The sequence below is a fragment of the Equus asinus genome, chromosome 4 (genome assembly GCF_041296235.1).
Source record: "Equus asinus isolate D_3611 breed Donkey chromosome 4, EquAss-T2T_v2, whole genome shotgun sequence".
NCBI classification, from domain to species: Eukaryota; Metazoa; Chordata; class Mammalia; order Perissodactyla; family Equidae; genus Equus; species Equus asinus.
The window spans coordinates 65045211-65067553 of NC_091793.1; the positions used below are offsets into that span (position 1 = coordinate 65045211).

The window sequence follows — 22343 nt, forward strand, 5'->3', positions numbered from 1 at the left end:
TGAGGAGAGGTAACAAGTGAGAGAGAAGGGAAAGCCAGGTTTTTAAAAAGTGGAAATAGCTAATTGAACCAAATACTACTGAGAGGCTGAGTGAAGTGAAAAGTGAAGCGACCATTGGATTTAGCCACATGGAGGTCACTAGTGGTGTTGACGGAAGTAGTTTCTATAGAGCATTCTGCATTACTCAGGGCTCCCCTGGGAGAAATAGAACCAGCAGGTCCTATATACATAAAGAGAGAGATTTACTGCAAGGAACTGGCTTATGGGATTGTAGGGGCTGGCCAGGCAAGTCTGAAATCCGTAAGGCAGACTGTCAGCAGGAGCAAGCTGGAAACTCTGTCAAGATCCGAGGCTGTAGTGCGCAGGTAGAATTTCTTCTTCCTCAGGGATACCTCAGTTCTGCTCTTAATCCTTTCAACTGACTGAATGAGGCCAACCCAGATTATCAAGGATAATCTCCTTCACTTAAAGTCAAATGATTGTAGATGTTAACCACATCACAGCAACACCTAGAGGAGAGCTTGGTTGAATAACTGGGGACTACAGCCTAGCCAGGATGACACATTAAACTGATCACCGCCTGTCAGGGAGGTGAGCAGTTAGAGTCAGTAACTAAAGACAAGCTTTGGAGAGAAGCTAACCTAGGAAGAGGAGCGCAGAGGAGAAGGAGAGGTAGTTGCTATAGTGCTGTTGTTGTTGTTGCTTTATTTAATAGCTTATACAGCAAAATTTATGTTTATAGGCATGACTCAGAAAAATGGGGATAAGATGATGTTGAAAGAGAGTTTTGGATCCAGACAACATGCTGAGGTGTTGATTTTAGATGGAAACTGAGAGACATGTTCTTTTTATCCAAAGGGAAAAAGCACCAAAGCACCAGGACTAGTGACTGAAGATGAGAGAGTGCCAGCCGAGGAGCATTTCAGAGAAGGCTGTTCTGTGTCCAACAGCTCCCCAAGGTGGTTAACTTCCCCTCACTCACACTATGTACCTGAGGGTTATTTTGCCCTTTGAGGATGCGCTCACCAGGTGTGGAGCCTTCCTGAAGAAGACTGCATATAGGACTGGGCTACCTCAATGTCACGAGCTCTTAGCCTGGCCTAGAATTGGCTTTGGCAGATCCGTGAACCTCCTAATATTGTACAAAAATTTGCATGTTACTCTCAGCACTTTTCTTAAGAGAGTGTCCCTTGCTACCATCAGATTCTCAAAGGGATCCATCACCAGAAAAAGCTAAACATGTTGCTCAAAGGTCTTTTTCAACCCTACAGTCTCTTATTTAACTTGATGCTGTGAGTCTTTCTGTGCAAGCATACAGAACAATGAGCATGAAAAACAAGGATAACTGACAGGATTGAGAGAAAACAAAAGTATGAAGATGTGTTAAAGTTTAAGAGGATTATTATACCAAAATAGATGGCTTAAGTAATAATATAAACGTTTTATTTCAGCATTAAAGCTTCATGTTGTACTTAAAAATAAACCTCCTAGTAGTGACAACTGTTATCAAGGGAAGAGGCAACCAGAGAATCTGGACGCCCCAGAAATCCTGGGCTGGAAGCATATACCCTCACAGATGTTCTGTACTTTGTGATACAGCGGCCAGAGTGGAGGGCAGGGTCTCGTTGGCCTAATGGTTTGATGATGCATTTGTTCCAATGCACTTTCTTTCTGAAGGTGCTTGTTCAAGAGAAAGACAGTGATTTCACAGGTAAATCCCCTCTGTGCAACACTTTATTTTTAGTAGACACTCTATGTCCATAGTTTCCCTGGGAGGCATGTTAACACTCAGGTTTCAGTTTTCTATCCCCAGAAATCATAATCCAGTACATATGGGGCAGGGCTAGGGAAATGCATTTTTAAGGAGCACTCCAGGTGATTTTGATGCAGGCATTCACTTGAGCGCACTATGGAAAACAGTACAGGCATGTAACCCACCAGGCACTCCTGTAACCAAAAGCAGGCATCTATTGACCCCATTTATATTAAAGTGGTAGTGATCAAATGTGTTCATTCATTAGGGATCATTAGGTTTTAGCATATGAATAGGAGATGTCACTGCTAAGGCAGAAAAATAATTTATTATGATGAAATTTTATATTTAAATATAAAGCCTGCAGGGGAGAATTATAGGGATGGGAACCTTTCCTGCATAATTCTGACCATATTCCAGAGTGATAACCAGTTCTACCATGTCTACACCCTTCCTTGTATGCAACAAGGAGCTTTTAAATTTCGTTCAAACAACTCACAAATGAATGGATGGCTAGCATAATTCCAGAAGAGAAGCATTCCATGGTTTGCATGGGAAGGAAATGCTCCTTCTCTTCTTCTAGAACAAGTGAAGAGGGAGAACATTTTCTATTCACAGTTCCAAGGCCGGGGAGAACATTATAATACCTCACCTCACTTCTGGGAAAGAATTGAACTTAAATTATTTTTTTACTAGGACAAATGGTAGCTCAAACTCAAAGAACTCTTAATTTTGAACTATTTTTGTTGAGTCCTTGTCATCTTATCACCTCCAAGCTCTTTAATCTCTAAATAAGTTTTCTACCTCTGAGTTGAATTTGACATTTTCAAGTACACATAAGTTATTGAAGTCTAGAAATGACTTTAGAATAATTGAGATTGCCAATCTCAATGTAGATCAACTGATAGCGTGCGGACAGTGCTGCTCACAATTGCACACCAGCGTTCATGATCTGTGTGGGTACTTACTATAGGAGCATCCATAGACCTCAACCCTCATGCCAATCTTTCCACTTGGATTCCACTCCAGAGGCACAAAGCGAACAAACCGGGCTCTCACTGAGTGCAGTAACTTGTGGTGCATCACGCTGTCTGCATTCATGTTTCCTGCGAAGGTCTGCAGAGAGAAAAGGAGGCCCAGTGAGGTCTATACCACGTCATCTCCCTCATGTGCCAGAGCTCAAAGAATGCCAATGGACATTCACATATGTTACTCCACAAAGTCTTTCAGGTAAAATCCTCAATTTCTCAGATATTTCAAATGAAATCCGACTCTGATGAAAATTCTTCACTATGTGTCATATTTTTTCAGGAATACTGTACATTATTCTTTAAGAACCCCCACCAATTTTGTGAATAAGTCAATCTTAGGAGGTCATAAGACATGACACCTGAAAGCTTCATGAAGTAAATAATACAGTGAGGTCCCAACATTACGAATGTTCATAGTAACTGTGGTATGGGAGGTAACTGGCAATCTCCTCTTAGAAGGAAAGACTTTTACTGAAGTAATCATTACTGTTAATCAAGCCAGTCACTACACTAAGCACTTTCTATTATCATTATTACCATTTTACAGATAAAAAACTGAAGCCTACAGACAAGAAGCGGGAGGAAAAAATCTTCAAATCATCTCATTGTGTAGAAATTGATCTGAGATTCAGTTCCAAGGTTGTTCTATTCCAAAGCCTATGGTTTTTCTATAGCCCCACACTCTCCAACTATTCCATTGTTAATTGTTACAGAAAGGAGCACAAGAAGCCCCAACTTTTATGTAATTCATTTTCACACTTCCTTACAAAGTTTAAGCAAAGGAAGACACAGCACAGGAGCTATTTGGCACACTGAAACTATGCATCTTAGCCTTCATTTAGATGAATGATTTCTGGAGTAGAAATTATTCGGCAGATCCCAAATCTCATACCTAATCTCTTTTTTTTTCCATTGGGGTAAAATATGCATAACATAAAGTTTACCATTTTTACCAATTTATAGTGTATAGTTCAATGGCATTAAGTACATTCACATTGTCATGCAACCGTCACCACTACTCAAACCCCAGAACTTTGTCATCATGCCAATTGTACCTAATCTTTATGATAGGATGTCAGCTAGCATGATAATTTGCTGACTCAAGTATTCATAGATAAAGCATGCTTGCTAATGTACTATCAATGTCAACCAATAAAAAGAAGATTCATTGGTTTCACAAATGGCCAAAAGAAACACCAAGTAAAGGATTTTATCTATTTAATAGAGACGATTTTCAAAGATCCAAACCTCAATCTTGATTTTATCCTTACAATACCTGTGAATCGAAGGTATCTTGAACAATCTGACATTTCTGCTGCACCCAAAACACCCACTGGCTAATAACTCTGACAGTAGGCAGTTGATGTACTATTATATATCATGAAGTGGCTTATGAAGAAGGAAGAAGCTCATTTCCAACTTTGCAGCTATGCTTGCTGCAAAACTCTTGAGTAAGAGAATGATTTGGCGGAGAGGAATTCCTCAAGATTCAAATCAAACATTCTAGTCTACAGATTTGTCAAAGGTTTGGCTATTTTCTCTTCATCCATAAAAGAATTTTATTTGGCAGGCTTGTTATTCCACATGTCCTGTTCCCAACTTTAGCAACAGACACAGGTATAAAACCTCCTCAATCCCTTGCTTACTTAGAAAGGACTCTCGTCTGTAGAGTTCAGTTCTTTTTAAAATTTACGTGTCCAGGGGCTGGCCCCGTGGCCGAGTGGTTAAGTTCGCGCGCTCTGCTGCAGGCGGCCCAGTGTTTCGTCGGTTCGAATCCTGGGCGCGGACATGGCACTGCTCGTCAGACCACGCTGAGGCAGCGTCCCACATGCCACAACTAGAGGAACCCACAACGAAGAATACACAACTATGTACCGGGGGGCTTTGGGGAGAAAAAGGAAAAAATAAAATCTTGAAAAAAAAAAAAAAAAAAAAAGAGCACAGGGAGCATTAAAAAAAAAAAAAAAAAATTTACGTGTCCATACTTCTTTGATAAATGTGTGTGTGTGTGTGTGTGTGTGTGTGTGTGTGTGCAGGTGGGCGACATTCTGATGCTTTCTCATTGTTTTGGATGGAGTGAAGGCATTTTATGTTTTTCTATAACCATTCACTAATCTGGATTCCTCTTAATCATATGTCCTACCACTCACCTCTCAAGGCATGTAAAGTCCATGGGTCTGTAGCATCATTTATCTAACTGAACTTTTAAGAGGACCTTACTCACACTCAGGGAGAAATCCTGGTTGTATACTGAAATACTGAAATCCTGGTTGTATAATTCCAGATTAAAGATTTACTTTGTGATCTTGGGATCCTTTATAGAATCTCTTATCTCATGTATTCTGTGCTCTGATGAGGGAATCCTGGATTCTCATCAAAGGTGGCAGCATCCTGGCATGATTATGTGATATTGGGCAAGCACTAAGTCTTCTGAATCTCACCATCTTGCAGTTTTGTGATCTTAAAGTCTCACAGTCCCAAAGTCCTATTATCCTAGAATCCGATCATTTGTAGGTTCATAGTTTTATAGGCTCATGTTTGAGTACACCCAAGGTCTGAAAGTTTTGAAATCTCAAGGTGTGCAGTGCATGGTCCTAGGGCCCTCCTGGAGCTGGTAGAACCATGGACTAAAAGTACCTTGGAAACATTTAAAGCTATAGGCAGATTGAGTCTAAAGGAAGCTGCAGCAAACTCTCACCAACTTGACCAAGACAATCGTCACATAGCCATGCAGGACGTTGTAGGCTGGGATTAAAAGAGGGAAAGCTCTCCTAACTCTCCTAGTACTTGGATTCCAAGGCCCTGTTAGATGATTTAAAGCTGCCACCATCCAAAGCCAGCTCAACTGCTGAAGATAACAATTAAATAACAGTAAGAATGACAGCTGACTTGTCATGAGAAACAACAGAGACCAAAACAAATGCTGAAAGTAGGAAATTGTCAACCTAGCATTCTATATAGAGCAAAAGTAGCTTTAAAATATGATGGAAAAATAAACACCATTTCATTTAAACTAAAACTGTGATAATTTAGTACCTACAGACCCCCACTGCTAAGAATTGCTAAATAAGTTGAACAATCTGAAGAAATTGATGACAGATAGAATTTTCTGTGTACAGGAAGAAACAAAGAACACTCAAAATGGTAAATATAAAAGATTTTTCTTCCTTCTCTTAAATATTTAAAGAGTCAATTCACAGTTTAAAGAAAAACTAATTGTGTATTGTGATGTTTTCAACACATGTAGAAGTAAACGTGTCAATAAAACCACAAAGGATAGAATACAGGATAAATAAAATTATATCACTGTGAGGCCCTGATGTTATATATAAAGTAACATCAATTCGAGGAAAACTGCAATAAGTTAAGGATGCATAAAAATAAACCAAAGTGGTATAGTCACAATGCCAACAAAAAGAAAAGAGGAATACTAAAAACCAGTAACAACAACAACAACAATCCTGGCTTAACCCGAAATAAGACAAGAAATGAGAAACAAAGGAATGAATAACAGAAAAGAAAAATAAAGAAATTTCAAAACAGTAGACTTAAACTTACCTAACTGATAATTACATTAAAAGAAAATTAAGAGAAAATTACAATTAAAAGGCAGAAATTGTCAGACTGGATTAAAAAAAGCAAGGATCATCTATGTGTTTTTTGTACAACACTGTTTTTTAGTACTAAAAGTGTTGGCAGATTGAAAGCAAAAGGATGGGGAAGATATTCCATGCACATTGAGGGCATCGCAAACCTGGAGTTCCTCTATTAATGTCAGAAAAAGTAGGCTGTATTACAAGATGCAAAAGACTTTTAAAAATTGTAAAGTGTCAATTCATCATGAAGACAAAAAAAAAAAACAACCCTATGTGTATGCACCTACAACGGAGATTCAAAATACAAGAAGCAAAATGTGACAGAAGCCAAAAGGGAAAAAGAAATAAATCCTCATTCCTAGTTGCTTCTTAATATCTTCCCTCTGTAATTGATTGAATAAGTGGGAAAAAAGAAAGTAAGAATATAGAAGATTCAATGAACATACTCAGTGAAATTGGCCTAATTAATGTTCATATAACACATCACTGGACAACTGCAGACTATACATTGTTTTCAAGAGCTCCTGGAACATTCACTAAGAGAGATCATATCCTACATGACGAAGTTAAGTCTCAATGAAACCATTCAGTCTGTTTTCTAGCCACAATTAAATTGAATTAGGAATTGATACTAATAAATTATTTAGAAAACCCCCAAATATTTGGCAGTTAATCAACCCACTTCTAAATAACACATAGGTCAAAGAAGAAATCAGAATGGAAATTAGAAAACAGTTTGAGTTGAATGATGACAAAAATGCTATATCAGGATTTGTGGAACACAGCCAAAACAGTCCTTAGAAGAAAATATATGTCTTTAAATGCTTTTTTTACATAAGAAGAAAGATATAAAATTAAAAATTAAGCTTCCACCCTCAGAAGATAGAAAAAGCTTGAACTCAGAATATTAATAGATTGGAATACTATTCAGCAATAAAAAGTAAGAAACTACTGATACTTGCAACAAACATTATGTTGAGTGAAAGAGGCAGCCATAGAAAGTACAGACTATGATTCTATGCATGTGAAGTTCTAGAAGAGGCAGACCTAAGCTCTGATGATAGAAATCGGATTGATAATTTTCCTGGTAATGGGAGGCAAAAAGTGACCGCAAAGAATGCTCATCAGTTCGTTTGATCATAATATCAAATGGTAGGAAATCTGTAAACATTCTAAAGACAAGAAGACTAAATTTTGCGGCATTTAAGTGGGGTCATAAGTTATAAATCAAGAAATTATCAAATGGGACTGGATTATAGAAACTCTGATTAAAGTCCAATAACCTTTTTATTTCATTCTCATCACCTTCAAATGTCTGGTTTCTGAAAACAAATAATTGCTGTGGCACAATAGCCACCATTTTTGAGAGTCTCCTCCACATCAGATATTTGCTAGGCCCTCAGCATATTTTAGTTCATGGCACTCCAATTATCATCAGAAGGATTTTAGCCAACATCCTCACTACAGGAGGCACCCCCACACACCCACACACATACATTTAACCTTTTAGAATTTACAAGACATCTTAGAACTGTGTGGCCCTTTAACATAGTATTCCCCACTATAGTGTTCATCAGGAGACCCTGGGAATCAGAGAGGTTAATTCTGAATAATATTATACACATTGCTTCGCAGAAGTTTGTTTTTGTCCTCACCCCACCTGAAGTAGTATTATATTGAACTTGGGCACAGACTTTGTACTGTTGTCATGAGATAAATATTATCATTGTTATTTCAAAAAGCATGCACATGGTTCTTGACAAAGCTGTTCATTAATTTTGTCTTATGTAGGAACACAGTGCAGAAGTTAGTCTTTCATCCCCCTGTAGTTAAAGAAACATGAGGATCAGAGAAGTTAACTTCCAATGTGCTTATAAAACAGAAGATGCACATATAAAGGGTCTCCCAGGGTAGCTTTCTCATCCTTGAGCATGTAGGAGGACACACAAGTAAGCAAAAGGAGAGTGCTGGAGTCAGCATTCAGCTCCTTCCCCTTGGACACTCGTTCCTCGACATTAAACAACATTTTGGTTTATGAATGGAAGAACCTGTGGTCATAATGAAGGTGCTGATGCTCGTCTCCCACTTTATTAGGCAGCTAATGGAGTAGGCGTAAACTGTGAGCCTAAGATGGGACCGTCGCTGGCCCTTATCACTGGAAAGTGAACTGGTCTGGGTTAACTGCCACCAGAGTAACTCATTTGGAATCAACGAATACACCATAATGAGCCAACCCACACTGATGACTTTGACTGGCAGCCAGATTATAAGCTTCCAGGTGCCACAGGGAAGATGTTATTAATTTGCCTAATTGCAGTCTGGGCAAGAAATAATAGGTGCAACAACCAAATTCTGCCTCAGTAACGTTGACAGGGAATATCAGAAATTCTCAGGGAGACTTCTATTTCAAGTCTGATGCTCTGCCAAATACACCACGCTGCCGAAGGGTGGGTCTTAAGAGAAGGAGCAGAGTGGGAGAGAATGATAAGCTTTGAGTGCCAGTCCTAACCACCCTGCTGATTCACTCTGTCATCCCCAGAAAGGCACTGGCACTGTAATCCCCTTGGGGATATAGATTGCATCTTATTTTAAACTCAAATGTCTAGGCTAGGGCCTGGAACACAGTATTTCTTAAAGGTATGTTAAAATGGCATTTAGTAATTCAAACCAAATTTGAATAGTTGTTTCAAAGCAATGAATTACAAACAGCATCCACACATTGCTCACACTGTTGTTAGTGAGTTGCTGAGTGACTGAGTGAATGAATGAACAAAGGAACATAATTTTTCTGAATCTTGGTTTTCTCATCAGGAAAATGGTGAAAATAAAATCTCCAGGGCAGTTATGAATCTTGTATTAAATACTATATGCAAAGGACGTTGGACAGAGTAGATACTCACCAATACACACAATCCTCTTGCAGAGACAGAGAGATTCCAACAGCTAATTCTTATGTGAAAATATCTTTGTGTGAGAGTATATTCTGAAGCAGTAGCTTATTAATACTCTCAAGCCCCATACAAGACATGTGTCAATCATACTTAAATTTTCTGAACGACATTCAAAGTGCTTTCCCCCCAAAAAAGAGTACAAACTAAAGCTAAGGAAGAACTAGCAGCCGAGAGCTAATTAGAAATACATTTTTTTTCCTATTTAATAAGATACGTTAAATAAGGCAGAGAGTAATTAACATGCAAACCACAGAGTTACAACTAAAATTGATAAACCCACTCGGGCATCAATGTTCCCAACTGCAGTTCAGGAGTACGCACTGAAATGGTGTCAGACGGGCACTGATAGGAAAGAAAATGAGAGAGGGAGGTGTTAGGCACCGGCCACTATTGGTGCCTGACAGGAATTCCAAAATGATAGATTTTAGTGAGGGGGAAGGAGAAGTAAGTTATTGAATTCCTCTTCTTTTCTACTCTTCCTTGTTCGAGGTGCAGAGCCCATTCTATCACTGTTAGTACATATGCGGTATATCTACTTAGGATTTCACAGGGGCAGTTATTTAATTAGGCTAGAAGACTACCCAGAACTTGATTGTTGTATAAGGATGGTCCCACCTCTCTCATTTGATCCTAATAGTTGGCAAAGAGGATGACTGATCCATGCCACTCCCCACCCTGGCTAAAGCCTCTAGAACAGAGAAACAACTCAAGGATTCAAGGTAACAGTAGAGAAAAATCATCATTCCCACTTGATCTTGACCACAACTTGAGTGGGGATCTCATGTGGAACTGTGCTGGCTGCAATCATGTACTCATGTCCTGTTCCCTTCACTCAGGAACTCTGTGCTCTTACTCTTGTCAGGTTGTGTAACTGTATCACTGAAGAGATATCTGTTCCTTCCTTTGTCTTTGGCAGTAGAAACGCCCTCCAGTGGATGTAAGTGCGCCCTCATTCCCATCCCAGACCTGACACAACCTTTATCGCACATGTGCTCTTGTGCAGTCAGTGGCCAGGTTGTCATTTTGCTCCTACTCTCCCTGTCCTGACCTTAGCTGTCAGTCATCTTCCTGAAACTTGGTTGCTGTCTGGCCAGTTCAGAAAACGGAATCCTAAGTGATGTCCTAAGATTAATCACTTTATTATTAATTTACTCATGTTAAAATTATTTGCAATGAAACTCTCATCAGGTATAAAGTCACCAAACACACTATGGAGACCCCATCCTCAGGCTTCACACACATTCCTGCTTATTCTCAGTGAAGGGGTGTTGTGAGACTTGCCAGCAGAAGTTACTGAGTAACCTACAAAGATTGGAGGTCTTGTCTTCTATTAAATGTCTCTCCCACTGGAGGCATCTTCAGCGACCAGCACACAGCCTCAGGCAGAAAAAGGTGGCTTCTTCTGGGTGCAGCACACCATGGCCATGGCAGCTGGATCTCTACCCCCACATCCCCCCTCAAAAGTGATTAATTCTATATCCTATTGCCCACCATTCTCCTAGTTTGATGAACCATTGTGTTCCTCTGTAATCTATTTGCATTAAAATTATTCTGTTAATAACTCAAGCACAAATAGAGAGTTCATTGAACGTTAGGAATTATAAGCACCAGGAAAGGGCATTGGTAAAACCATTTTAAAGTAGAAGTTGAAGGAATCTCAGGTCACCATTGGCTTCTGCCCATTTATAGCTTTAACAAGTAATCATCATTGATTCGAAGGAAGTTCTGAAGTGAGCTGCTCAACTCTGCCTAGACCAATAGGGAACTTATGTGTACAATTAGGCTGTCGGCTTCCCCGTGACAATTATTGTGTCTGAGTCACTTTTTACTAGAAAATAAAATATGCTCAACTAATAACATAGAACTCATGTATCTCAACTCACAGCTAAACAGAAATGTGGCTTTACTATCCACTGACTTGGAAGATCCATTAATTACTCTTGAGGATACTGTACACATAAAGACAAATATTCCTTTAAAAAATGAGTAAATGCATGTGACACCAAATTCCTCCATTGCTATTTGCTGTGTTTGTGCTGAGGTTCTGATTTTTGTGTGACTGCTGCTGTGGTAAGTATAAGGGATAATAAAGTGACTGTGGACAACGTCATATATTTATGTTTCCATCTCTGCACTGAGAGCTATACCACCAACATGTATGGCAGCTTGACCATATGGTGCATGACTGGAAAAGAAAAACCCACTTAACGAAATCAGACTTTTCACACTCCATTAAAGCAAAGAGATACAATGTCTTAGCCCTTCTCCAATTTCTGGAAAAGAAATAGAAAGCTTTGTGAACTTCCTCGTCAGTGAAATGGGGAACTGAGCATGAGAGTTGACAGGAGGGCCTGGCCCTTTATTACAGGACCTGGAGTTAAGGAGACACATTTGCAGCAAGGGCTAGGCCCGAGTGAGAAAGAGACTGACTAGCGAGTCCAGGGTAAAGCCTTGGTTCAAGGGGAAAGAGAAAGACTGCCAAGCTCATCGGCCTTTTTTGTGTGTACTGCAATGGATTTAGTAGGTGAGCTTGCCAAGCCCTTTTTCCCCTCCCCAGCACAGCCTGTCCTCCTATCTTGCTTTATTTTCCTTCCTAAACTCATCACCACCTGAAAAACTGAATATATATATATGTTTATTTACTTGTCTGTCTCTCTCCAGGGCACTGCCAGCTCCAGGAGAGGGGGCTTTTCCTAGAATCACAGGTGAGGCCCACGAAGATTTGTTGAATGACATGCAGCATTTGTTTCCCTAACTTGTTTTTATTATAGAACCCTGTTATATTTTCATGGAGCATCTTAAAGAAATTGTGCTCCATAGAAATGGGAACATAATATCACAATGAGGGAACGTCACATTCACAGCTTTCTGTGGACAAACCAAATATAGGAGTTTTAAGATATTTTCTCAATGAGTACAATTAGTTGTAGGGGGAATTGAAACAATTACATATTTGAGGTTCTTCTACTACCATAGCTGATTTTAATGCTCTTAATTCCTAGCTAGAGCACTTCAGAGAGGCAAACAGAGAGACAAGTTTCAGCGTTTATAGTTAAGAAATCCTGTGCTATGCAGCCATCAGAAGCTGTCTGAGAGAGAACTAGCAAAAGGAGTTAGCAGAAGGCACATGCTATCCGCATTTCTTCCTTGATAGCATTCTGTACCTATGATGATCCACTTGTTAACCCCACAAGCTGCCTGCGGACTGTGGGTCACGATCCAACTGTCCTTTACCTTAATTGGCTAGAGAACAGGGTAACCCTGGTGCTAGTCCTGTTAGAACCCAGTGATGACTGAAAAGTTCCAGGATGCCACTACCATGATTTCCTCTCAGGAGTTTTTCCAGCTGACTTCCACACTTCCAAATATCAATGTCTATACCAGCAGATAAGCCCCAATTCACCTGTCATGTAGTTGATTTTCTCCTCAGATAATTTAACTTCCCTGAATGGGAACCTTTGAGGAGACAGCAGATTCTCACTGGAAATAGGAACACAAAAGCAGACATCATGTGTCTTTTTTTCATTCATTTTCCTGAGATTAGGATCTCAAACCAGCACTCTGCACAGAAGAGTTAAGCTCAGTGGCAGCCTTTGGTAAAGCCATATAGTAAGCCAAGTTTATCATGATCTCTTACTCTTCTCCCTTGCTTCTTTGTTCCATTTCTGCTTTTAGCTGACTTTCAACCTTTTTCTGTTCAATTGTTAGTAGCTCAAGCAAGGACCCTTCCCAGGGAAAAATCAGCTTTTACATTTTTATTTTGTTTTATTGTTTTGGAAGATTAGCCCTGAGCTAACATCCGCTGCCAATCCTCCTCCTTCTTTGTCGAGGAAGACTGGCCCTGAGCTAACAACCGTGTCCATCCTCCTCTACCTTATATGTGGAACACCTGGCACAACATGGCTTGCTGAGCCGTGCCACTTCTACACCCGGGATCAGAATCAGCGAACCTGGGGCCGCCAATGGGGAGCATGCGAACTTAACCACTATGCCACTGGGTCAGCACCAGCATTTACATTTTTAAAAGGGACACAACGCGTGAAAGAACAAAGAAAAAAGGAAGGAAGAAAACATTTTACATGCTAAAAGAATTAATTTCTGATGCTATTTAGCTAGTAAATTAAGACAAAATACCTGGATATTTGCTGCAAGCTCTGAGGTCAAGCCCTGAGTAAATAAAAACCTAAGTAAACATCTGGTGTATGGTTCACCTCCCTCCAGCTCCATCACCACCATCATCACATCCTTCCTGGATTATTGCATTAGCCTCCGGATAATCTTTCTCCCTCCACTGTTACTTCAATCTAACCAATTTGACAAGAGAGTTCACTACCTTTAAGATCAAGGACAAATTTCTTATTATGCCCTATAAAACCCTCTGTATTCCAAACCATCACCTGTTTGTTCTCTCCCTACCATGCCCTACTTCTGCCACATCAGACCGCTAGAGTTTCCCTCAGGCACACGAGCAAATGCCTTCTTTAAACATCTTCTCTGCTGTGCTCTTCCCATCTGTTTTAAGCTGGTGACACTCTCCTTGTTTATCCCTCTTGTCTCTTCTGTCATTGCAACACATCAGCAAAAAGACTGAAATTTATGTATTTATGGTGGCCTTCTCCTCTAGACAGCACTTATCTTGAGGACCTCTGCCCTGACTCATCTTGTGTCTCTAGCACCTGGCGCAGGCTGTAGCACACAGTCGATGAGAAATGCGTGACATTTTGATTTGTCATTTCACTTATTACCCCTGATCCCCTTGAGAAGTGTTACGGGATCCTTGGCTGCATGATGCAATATGAAGATGCTGAGCTTTGGAGGGAGGTATCCTTGAAAATCACCTCCTACCGTTATTTCACGTATAGCCAAAGGCCATTCATTTTATTTTTCAGAATCTTGGTTTCTTCATCTATTCAATGAAGATAACACATATGAAAGGAATTATGTATTAAAGCTCCTTTTATCCAAAAAAAGATACCCTAGAACTATAAATTGATCAGCCTTTCTCCAACAGTTTGCAATGATGGCTTCCGATGCTGACATTAATCATCCTTCCAGCAGCGCCTGTGCATAAATAAGTACTAGGAAGGTCTGCATGCTCCGTATCAAATGCAGAGGATTAAGGGTGGATAAAGGTGTTTGTACCTTGCTGCACTGGAGAACACTCAGGCTCTGTTCATACTTTGCTTCGTTATCAAATTTAAATAGTAATTTTCAAACCATCCAGTTTGATAATTCTACTTGGTCTGACTTCATTGTTGAGTGTTTGAACTAAGTCAAACAGGCATTCTGAGTACCTGACCTTGACATTCAAGGCCCTCTGAGCTGGTCACATGCTATTTCATGAGTCTTATTTCTGACAGTCCCTGCATGCGTTGTAAACCCCCAAAACCCAAAACTAGACTATTCATTATCACTGGCCACGGATATTGCATGTGATTTTGCTCCAGTACCTGTGTGCTCTCCCTGTGCAGCATTTCAGTGTGGAGTCGGGAGGAGGGACTCTGGAGCACGCTGCCGAGGTTCAAACCCTGGCTCCACCACTTACTGGATGTGAGAACCCAGGCAACAACTTCACTCTTTTGTCCTAATACTTGCCCAACTTTCAAAAGGGGATAAAAAGTGCATTCCTCCAGGGATTGTTCAGAGGAGTGTGTACGTGTGTGTGTGTGTAGATGCAGGAATATGTGTGGGTGTATTTGTTAACATGTATACATCTCATACTTCAAGGCAGAATTAGTCTACGTAATATATACATTCATATATACTGCTTGGATGTTGCTTAGAATAGCTCTTGCATGAAGTATGAGGTTCTGTCATAATGGATGACCTATAAAAGTGCTAATATTATTATCATTAGTTCCACATATTCAGTTAAATAATAATAATTTTTCAGGTCCATGTTAAATGTTAACTTCTTTATTAAACAAATCCTAATTCTCCAGGCAAAAGAGGCAGGGGTAATGACATTTATTGGATGTAGATTATGATTCAGGTGTGTGTTCTCACATCAGTCCTTGTCACGTCCTGTGTTGTTTCTGGGCATTTTGGAAAGAGGAACCTGAGACTTAGAGAGCCAGTAAGTTGCCCGTGGCGGAGAAGGGATTTGGGCCCAGGTCTGCCCATCTTTTCAAACCTCCATTCTCTCCTCTCAACACTGTTTCTTCTTGGGCGCCATAATCTCCCTGTCCTCTGAACTGCATTGTACATTATTTTTAACCCTTTCATGGCACTGAACACTTTCTATTTTGTCTTATAGTGATGCATACATACCTGATCTTCACTAAGAAAGATTAACTTTTTTCAGAGCAGGGTCATATACATATATTTCCATCTGATAATCTCACCCTTGCCTAGTATCCCGTATTAAACATGTTCTTAAAGCTTGACCTTACACAGCCCACCCCAGTCCTCCTCACTTTCAATTTTGTTCATTCCTTTACTTTATCAATGGAATTTTTGCTTCCTCTATACAATTCTACAGTTCTTGAGTAAATTTAGTTTTTGGAAGATTCTTTCGCCTCAGCATATATCATGAGGTAAGATCCAAAGTATTTTAATAAGTAATTTGCTGAATTTCTTCAAAAGTGCCGCCATGACATGAGGCTTTGAAATTTTCGTGAAGTATTGAGCCTCAGTCTGCGCTGGGTAAGATTCCTTCTGAGCTCAGGCTGAGTGTAGGATTCTCAGAGACAGGTGCGGTCAGAAGGAGGAGTGAAATTCAACCAGATGGGCTGCACTCTTTTCTCCATCACGATGGGACCTGGGTAAGTTATTCTACCTCTCTGTGCCTTTGTTCCCTCCTCCGTAAAATGAGGTAGCAACACTGTGTATCTCAGAGGGCTGCTGTGAGGAGGAAAAGCAATGGTACATGTAAAATACTTAGCGATCCCTGACGGCAGCAAATGCCTACCCCGTGTTCACAGTTCATCTTCTTCGTCTTGTTCATATGTCTCTTGTCAAGATAGAGTCAGGATAGGCTCAAACTATCCACGGGAGTCTTAGTCACTCTCTGCCCGGGACTGCATTTGTGGTGCTGCTCCAGTGATGCATCATTTCTATTCCTCCTGTTTCTGTGCTCTTTATTCACTTTTCATTAATAGCTAGAGAAAGCACATGATGGCTGCAACAATCGAGTATTAGAAATGTATCAAATATAGCTGACGTCCCATACAGATGGTTCTCTAATTTACTCTGAACACTTAAAAACCTTGGTGGCTAGAAACTGGGACAAACTGCCAGTTTAAAGCTGGCTATGTTTTTTATTCATATATAGGGAGAAATTTCACTTTTTTTTGTAGAAAATAAAACACAGTGCTTCGACGGGCCCCTGGGTTTTGCCAAAGTAAAGCCACAATCCTGTTTGAGTGGGGTGAAACCTGGGACAATGGGATATGGAGATCTTCTTCACATGGGCTGTGCCCAGAGCAAGCCTGGCCAGGGGGAGCGCATCCTGTCTCCCTCCCACCAGGCCGCTAGAGTAAGCTGGGGGGAAGTATGTCCCTTTGGTTTTGAAGTGCAAGAGATCTGGTCAAAGGCACCCCACAGGGGCAGTTACAGGAGTCTCTGCAACAGAGTGATGTGCCAGGGGTGAAGGAGAGATATGCCCTCTGGGTAGTCTGCTAGGAGGTGCTGGACTATGGGTAGGTGTAGGATCTTTAATATGTGATAATTTCTTTGAAGCTTTTCCATGCTGTATTTTTTTTTTAACTTATTCCCAAGGCTGCTTCTTATCTCCACACCCTTCAATTAAGTTTTCCCTGGTCTTTAGAGAACTTTGAGAGGGAGCTGTGTCTTTTCTTGGGGGACCTAGAAATGGAGATCCGGATACAGCAAAAAGGCCCTGAGTCCTGGCTGAGATAAGAGTAACAGCCAAGATGGATTTGAGGAGCATGTAAGCATTCCTTAGCATTTCAGAAACATTTAGAGGTCAGAGCAGTCATGGAAAACGGTGGCTTGGCTAATGTCATTGGGGAATTAAAGAGAAGTGTGACATCTGAAGACCAGAGAGTTCAGGGACACCACATTAGAGAGTCTCCACATCTTACTCTGCAATGTGCAACAGCAAATGGGCGTGGATTCAAAATGGCAGAAACGATGCTCACTTAGATAAGTTCTCCCATTGCTATGCCAGATTAAATGGTTAGGAGAAAAAATAACAAAACGTAAAATAAGCTAATATTTAGTAATTGGTTACAAAGTAAACTAAAAAGCTAAACAACTTTCAGGAGTGTCCTGGGGTCAGTCTGGATTAGTCTCAGTTGCCTGTACATCCCTCAATATATTTAAGGAAAAGTTCTGAAAAATGTTAAACTAGAAGTGCATCTTTATGATTCCTCAGTTGACCTGAAACCTAAATTGCCAAAATGAAATGACCAAAGGATGCTTTTCGTTTTTGTCCTCCCTTTCTTTGTTTTGGCAAAGAACAACAACGTACAAATCAAAAGTCAGTTATTCAAATATTATACTTAGGAAGCATATCTAAACGAGCTATTCAGAGCAGGAGTGAGGGATTCTGAGAGAGATGTCAGGATTAGATGAACAAATTTCAATATGGCTTTACTTCTTTATGATATAATATCAGTCTTAATTTCCAACCTGGCTGTCAAAATGCGTTAAAGCTCTGTCGCCATTAAAGAGATTTTGGTTTACTGCAGCTATTCAGAGACTTCATTTTACTAACCCATTCCTAGAGACTTGTAAAGACAACTGGCTTAAAGGATTAGCATTCTTTTAACTGTTTTCCTTTTAAAGGCAATCAAAGCTATTTCTTTCCATCATCGGGGGTAATTGTTGAGTATATACCCTTTTATCCTGTTTAGATTATTTGACCTTTTTCTTGTGAACTTTTATAGCTCTTCATTCCTGCCAACATTTCTTCACAGTAAGCAATCCTGGTGTACAGTAAATGCTAATTGGCCCTTTAAAAGATTCCCATGATAAATATCTTTATGTCTCAAATTACATTTTCTGGGCACAAAGCAGAGATGGGAGAAGTTACTTTGCTCCATGTCCTTCATCCAGGTTCATGTTCTCTTTCACCTTTCTCATTCTGAGCAACTTCTGATTACATGCCCCTCCCCTTTCTCATCTCTCATCCCCTGCCTGCTCTCACTTCACCTTTTTGGTAAGAAGAGCAAGTGCTCTGGATTAACGAGACTGTCACTGGTCCTGTTTGGGTTTTCTACACAAGAGATAAAACGATAGACACAGATTACAAAGTAAAGCGCTGAGGTGGACTGCCAGATAACCATTTGCCCAGTGCAAGTGGCAATTTACTGAGGGCAATGAGGGGAGGAGGCTGCTTTCTTCTGTTTTTATTGCCTGAGTTACACCAGGTGGAAAGTGATGTGAGCAGGTCAATAAGTTGAACTCAACAAGATGACTTTATCAATTCTGTCCATTTTTATGATCAAGTGTGTCTTTTTTCAGTTTCAATTTTCTATTCTTGTTAATGTACCTATACATTTTAATAGCTTAAAATTTAAAATATTTTAAGAATCTAAAATATCTTACTCCTTCTACATTCTTCTTAACAAATATTGTACACCTATTATGTAATAGAGTTTTTATTTGACACACTAGAAATTTATTTTAGTTAACAAATGTTGCCAATGTTCTTTTTTTTGTTCTGCTTTTTCTCCCCAAATCCCTCCAATACGTAGTTGTATGTTTTAGTTGTAGATCCTTCTAGTTGTAGCACGTGGGATGCTGCCTCAACTTGGCCTGACGAGCGGTGCCATGTCTGCGCCCAGGATCTGAACCAGCGAAACCCTGGGCCACCGAAGTGGAGCCCACAAACTTAACCACTCGCCCACGGGGCTGGCCCCAGATTCTTTCTTTTTAAACAAAGCTATGCAGATCCTTCTTGGCATCTGTTTGCATTTGTTTTCTGTGAAAGGCAGAAATGCCTTGTTTTTCCTCCCAAAGCAACTGATCCCAGAATCTCTATTATGTGAATAATTAATTCATTTGTTAAGTGTACGTGTGCCCTTTGCCTGTCAAAAGTTAAACTGGTCCTAATGTGAAAAACAATGAAGCAAAAACATATTTTAGAAGGCAAGAGACATAATCTATGGTCTAATTAACTGTACCAGACACTATGTGAAAAGCGTCAAACGAGTAAAAAAGACACTAAGTGCTATGTTCTCATTACCGGCAAACAATCAACATTAAAAAAAAAAATCTTCCAGAATTTTATTTTTGAGTGGAATTTGGAAAGGGGGACAGTGAATTATATTACTGTTTCCAGCAGATTCGTTTTTTTCCCAAATTGAAGTGACATATATATATATTTTTTAAGCAAAGTATTTTATTAGATTTTCAAACTTCCCGATTGCACTTTCTATCTATACTTAAACATTACAGCACAGAAACGTTTTGGCTTTTTTTTCCAATTCTATTTCCTTTAATTTGCCTATATTGAGTTTGGCACTACTGAATCACAATTTTGGAAAGAGGTGCGTGTGGAAAATATGGGGTTCCTTTAGTCTTTCAGACCCCATCGACATAGTTCAGCCACTTTGGCTGGTGAATGAATGAAGTCTGAGCCTTCTGTGTGCCTGGCATTCTGTGAGGCACTGGGGATAATGGTGAACACAAAAATAAGCCCTGTTCTGGGAGCTTTAAGTCGGGCCCGGACAGACATTAATGTAATACTCGCACAAATGAAGGTGTGATCATGAAGCAGAAGGAGGGGGGGCATATGTATGCTTTGATAGCATATAATCTTGGTAGCTGTCCTAGAGGGACGCCTCAGGGAAAGCTTTCCCAGGGAATTGATGCTTGAGCTGAGGCTCACTCCCTAAGCTCCTTAAAACCCAAGGCTTTTGCTAAACACAGGAAGGACATAACCCACATGAGGTGTGATGAGTTGCATTCAGAAGTCCCTGAAGAGCCCACCCTTGCTGGGCTAGAATGGCCCCAGCAGGGTTTCGTGCTGCTCCTGTGGTTCTGGTTGCTGCAATGACTGCTGCCACTGCAGAGCAGGATCCCTCCTGCGGCAGCTGCTCTCCCAGCCCCAGCCTGACAGCACCTTGGCTCAGGCGCAAACCACACAGTTCTTGACTCCTGCCCCAGAAACGTGGTTTCCTGGGATACAGTCAGCACTCCCAAATGCTCAGCTGAAAGTGCAAGGAGTTCACATGCAGAGGAATCTAACTGATCAGTGATGGACAGAGTTGACGAATAGGTCTTCCCCTTAGTCCGCTGGGCACACTGTTAGTATGTCAGCTGCTATAAAGCCTTGAGGAGAACTGACCAGCTTGGCATCCCACTCCTTTATAATGGCATTCCTCTCTTCCCTCCACCCTCCCCTTTTCCCTCACTCTTGGTTCCCTGGAATTGCATTCCTCAAAAAAGCTTTGGACTCAGGCTTTGTTTTCTAAGGAAACACTGAGTAAGATGGAATTGCTATGGACTGAACTCAAAATTGGCCTCCATTCTACTTGTTTTGATCTCAGAGTACAAACCTAAAGAGAAAAAAATCCCTTTCTTTGAAATAATGGATTCTAAGAAAATTGCCCCCATAGTGGGACATATTAGCCCAAACAGGCAATGCCTGACTGTTCTGCCCCCAGGGGAGGGGTGACATTTCAGTCAGATTGTAATTATCAGGCTAGATCTGGAGTTAGTGGGGGTGCTGGTGCATTTTCAAGGGAACATCTACTGAGCATGACCAGAAGAGGGTACAAGACTGGAGGACAGCTGGAAATGATCATATAAGGAACACTGAAGCCACTGAGGCATGTTGTATTGAGATAAACACACTAGCTGTGGGAAGAGGGATGGTGAAAGGGAGATTAAAATTATCATAGGTAGTTATCAAAGAAAGATGCAACTTCTTTTGAATAGTTTTAAACTACAGAAGTAGAGCAAATCGGAAGCAGATATTAAGAATAATGCTGTTCAAGAATGGGAGAAATTGCTCGATGAGGTAGTAACATCAGCATCCTTGAAGGTTGTCAAGCCTCTGCAGGAATATTAGAGAAGAAGAGATTCTGCAGAGGGTGAGAACTGAGTTGGATGATTGCCAAGGTCACTTACAATGTGAACGTCTGATTCTGTGTTTCAGACAAGGTTAGTATAATGTGCCTATCACTTACTCACTGCATTCACCCCAAGAGGTCCACTTATTCGATCACTCATTCATTCAACAAACATGAATACTGTCCATGTGCTAGACGCTATGGAGATACAAGGTTATCCACAGCCAAAAGGAAGAAAACAAGAAAGAAAGAACACACTGTCATGGAGCATGATAAAGAAGGAAGAGGAGACTGGGGAGGGCACTGTGCCCTCATCCAGGGCTAGAGTCCTTGGAGCACACTTTTCACTCCTTGGGAAAGGGACACTTTACCTGTCTTGGGGATCCATAAGATGGTTCTTCCTCAAGAAGAAAGCACAGATTTGTTTAATGTTGCACATGAGATGCTCAGGCAGGCCTGGAATTGTATCCTGATTCTGCCAGTTACTTACTCCTTAAGCATCTGTAAAAGCAGACTCATTTATCCAAAAGAAAAATAGTTTTGAGTGCCTGTTCATGTGGCAAACATTGTGCAAAGCACTGAAAATAGAGTTATGAGAAGAAAGACGCAGACCATGTCTCCCCAGAGGATATATTCTTATGGAGATGTAGTCAATAATTGCACATTAATTTGCTTAAACACTTATATAGCACAACTATAATAACTGAGAGGAAAGGGGCCTGGTTAGGCCATGGTATTGGAGATAACAGCATGCTTATCTCTCAGGATTTATACGGGGTAAAGCGAAATGATGCATGCAAAGTGCTTGGCATGGGGACTGGCACAGTGTGATGGAAACATGTTCACTATTTACATAATGTCGATAACGATGAGGCTTGTTCTTCTCCCATTAGCGCCTCTAGTGAAAGCAAACACAGTAACCATCCTCATCCACTAACAGGCCTTTTTTTCCTGATTTTTAAGCTGAGCTTTCCTTGCTCATCTACAAAACTAATTTATATCTTCAATTCGTGTTCAAATAAAATGTC

At 40.5% G+C, this 22343-nt stretch overlaps 1 protein-coding gene across 2 annotated transcripts in view; it reads right to left on the bottom strand.

The window, feature by feature from the left end:
• Positions 1 to 22343, bottom strand: part of CNTNAP5 (contactin associated protein family member 5) — a 767582-nt gene that overhangs the window by 434672 nt on the left and 310567 nt on the right. For both annotated transcript variants that reach the window (XM_044769171.2, XM_070507397.1), the window contains exon 4: positions 2722 to 2869. In XM_044769171.2, the coding sequence (XP_044625106.1) occupies positions 2722 to 2869 (148 nt within the window). The remainder of the gene's footprint in view (positions 1 to 2721; positions 2870 to 22343) is intronic.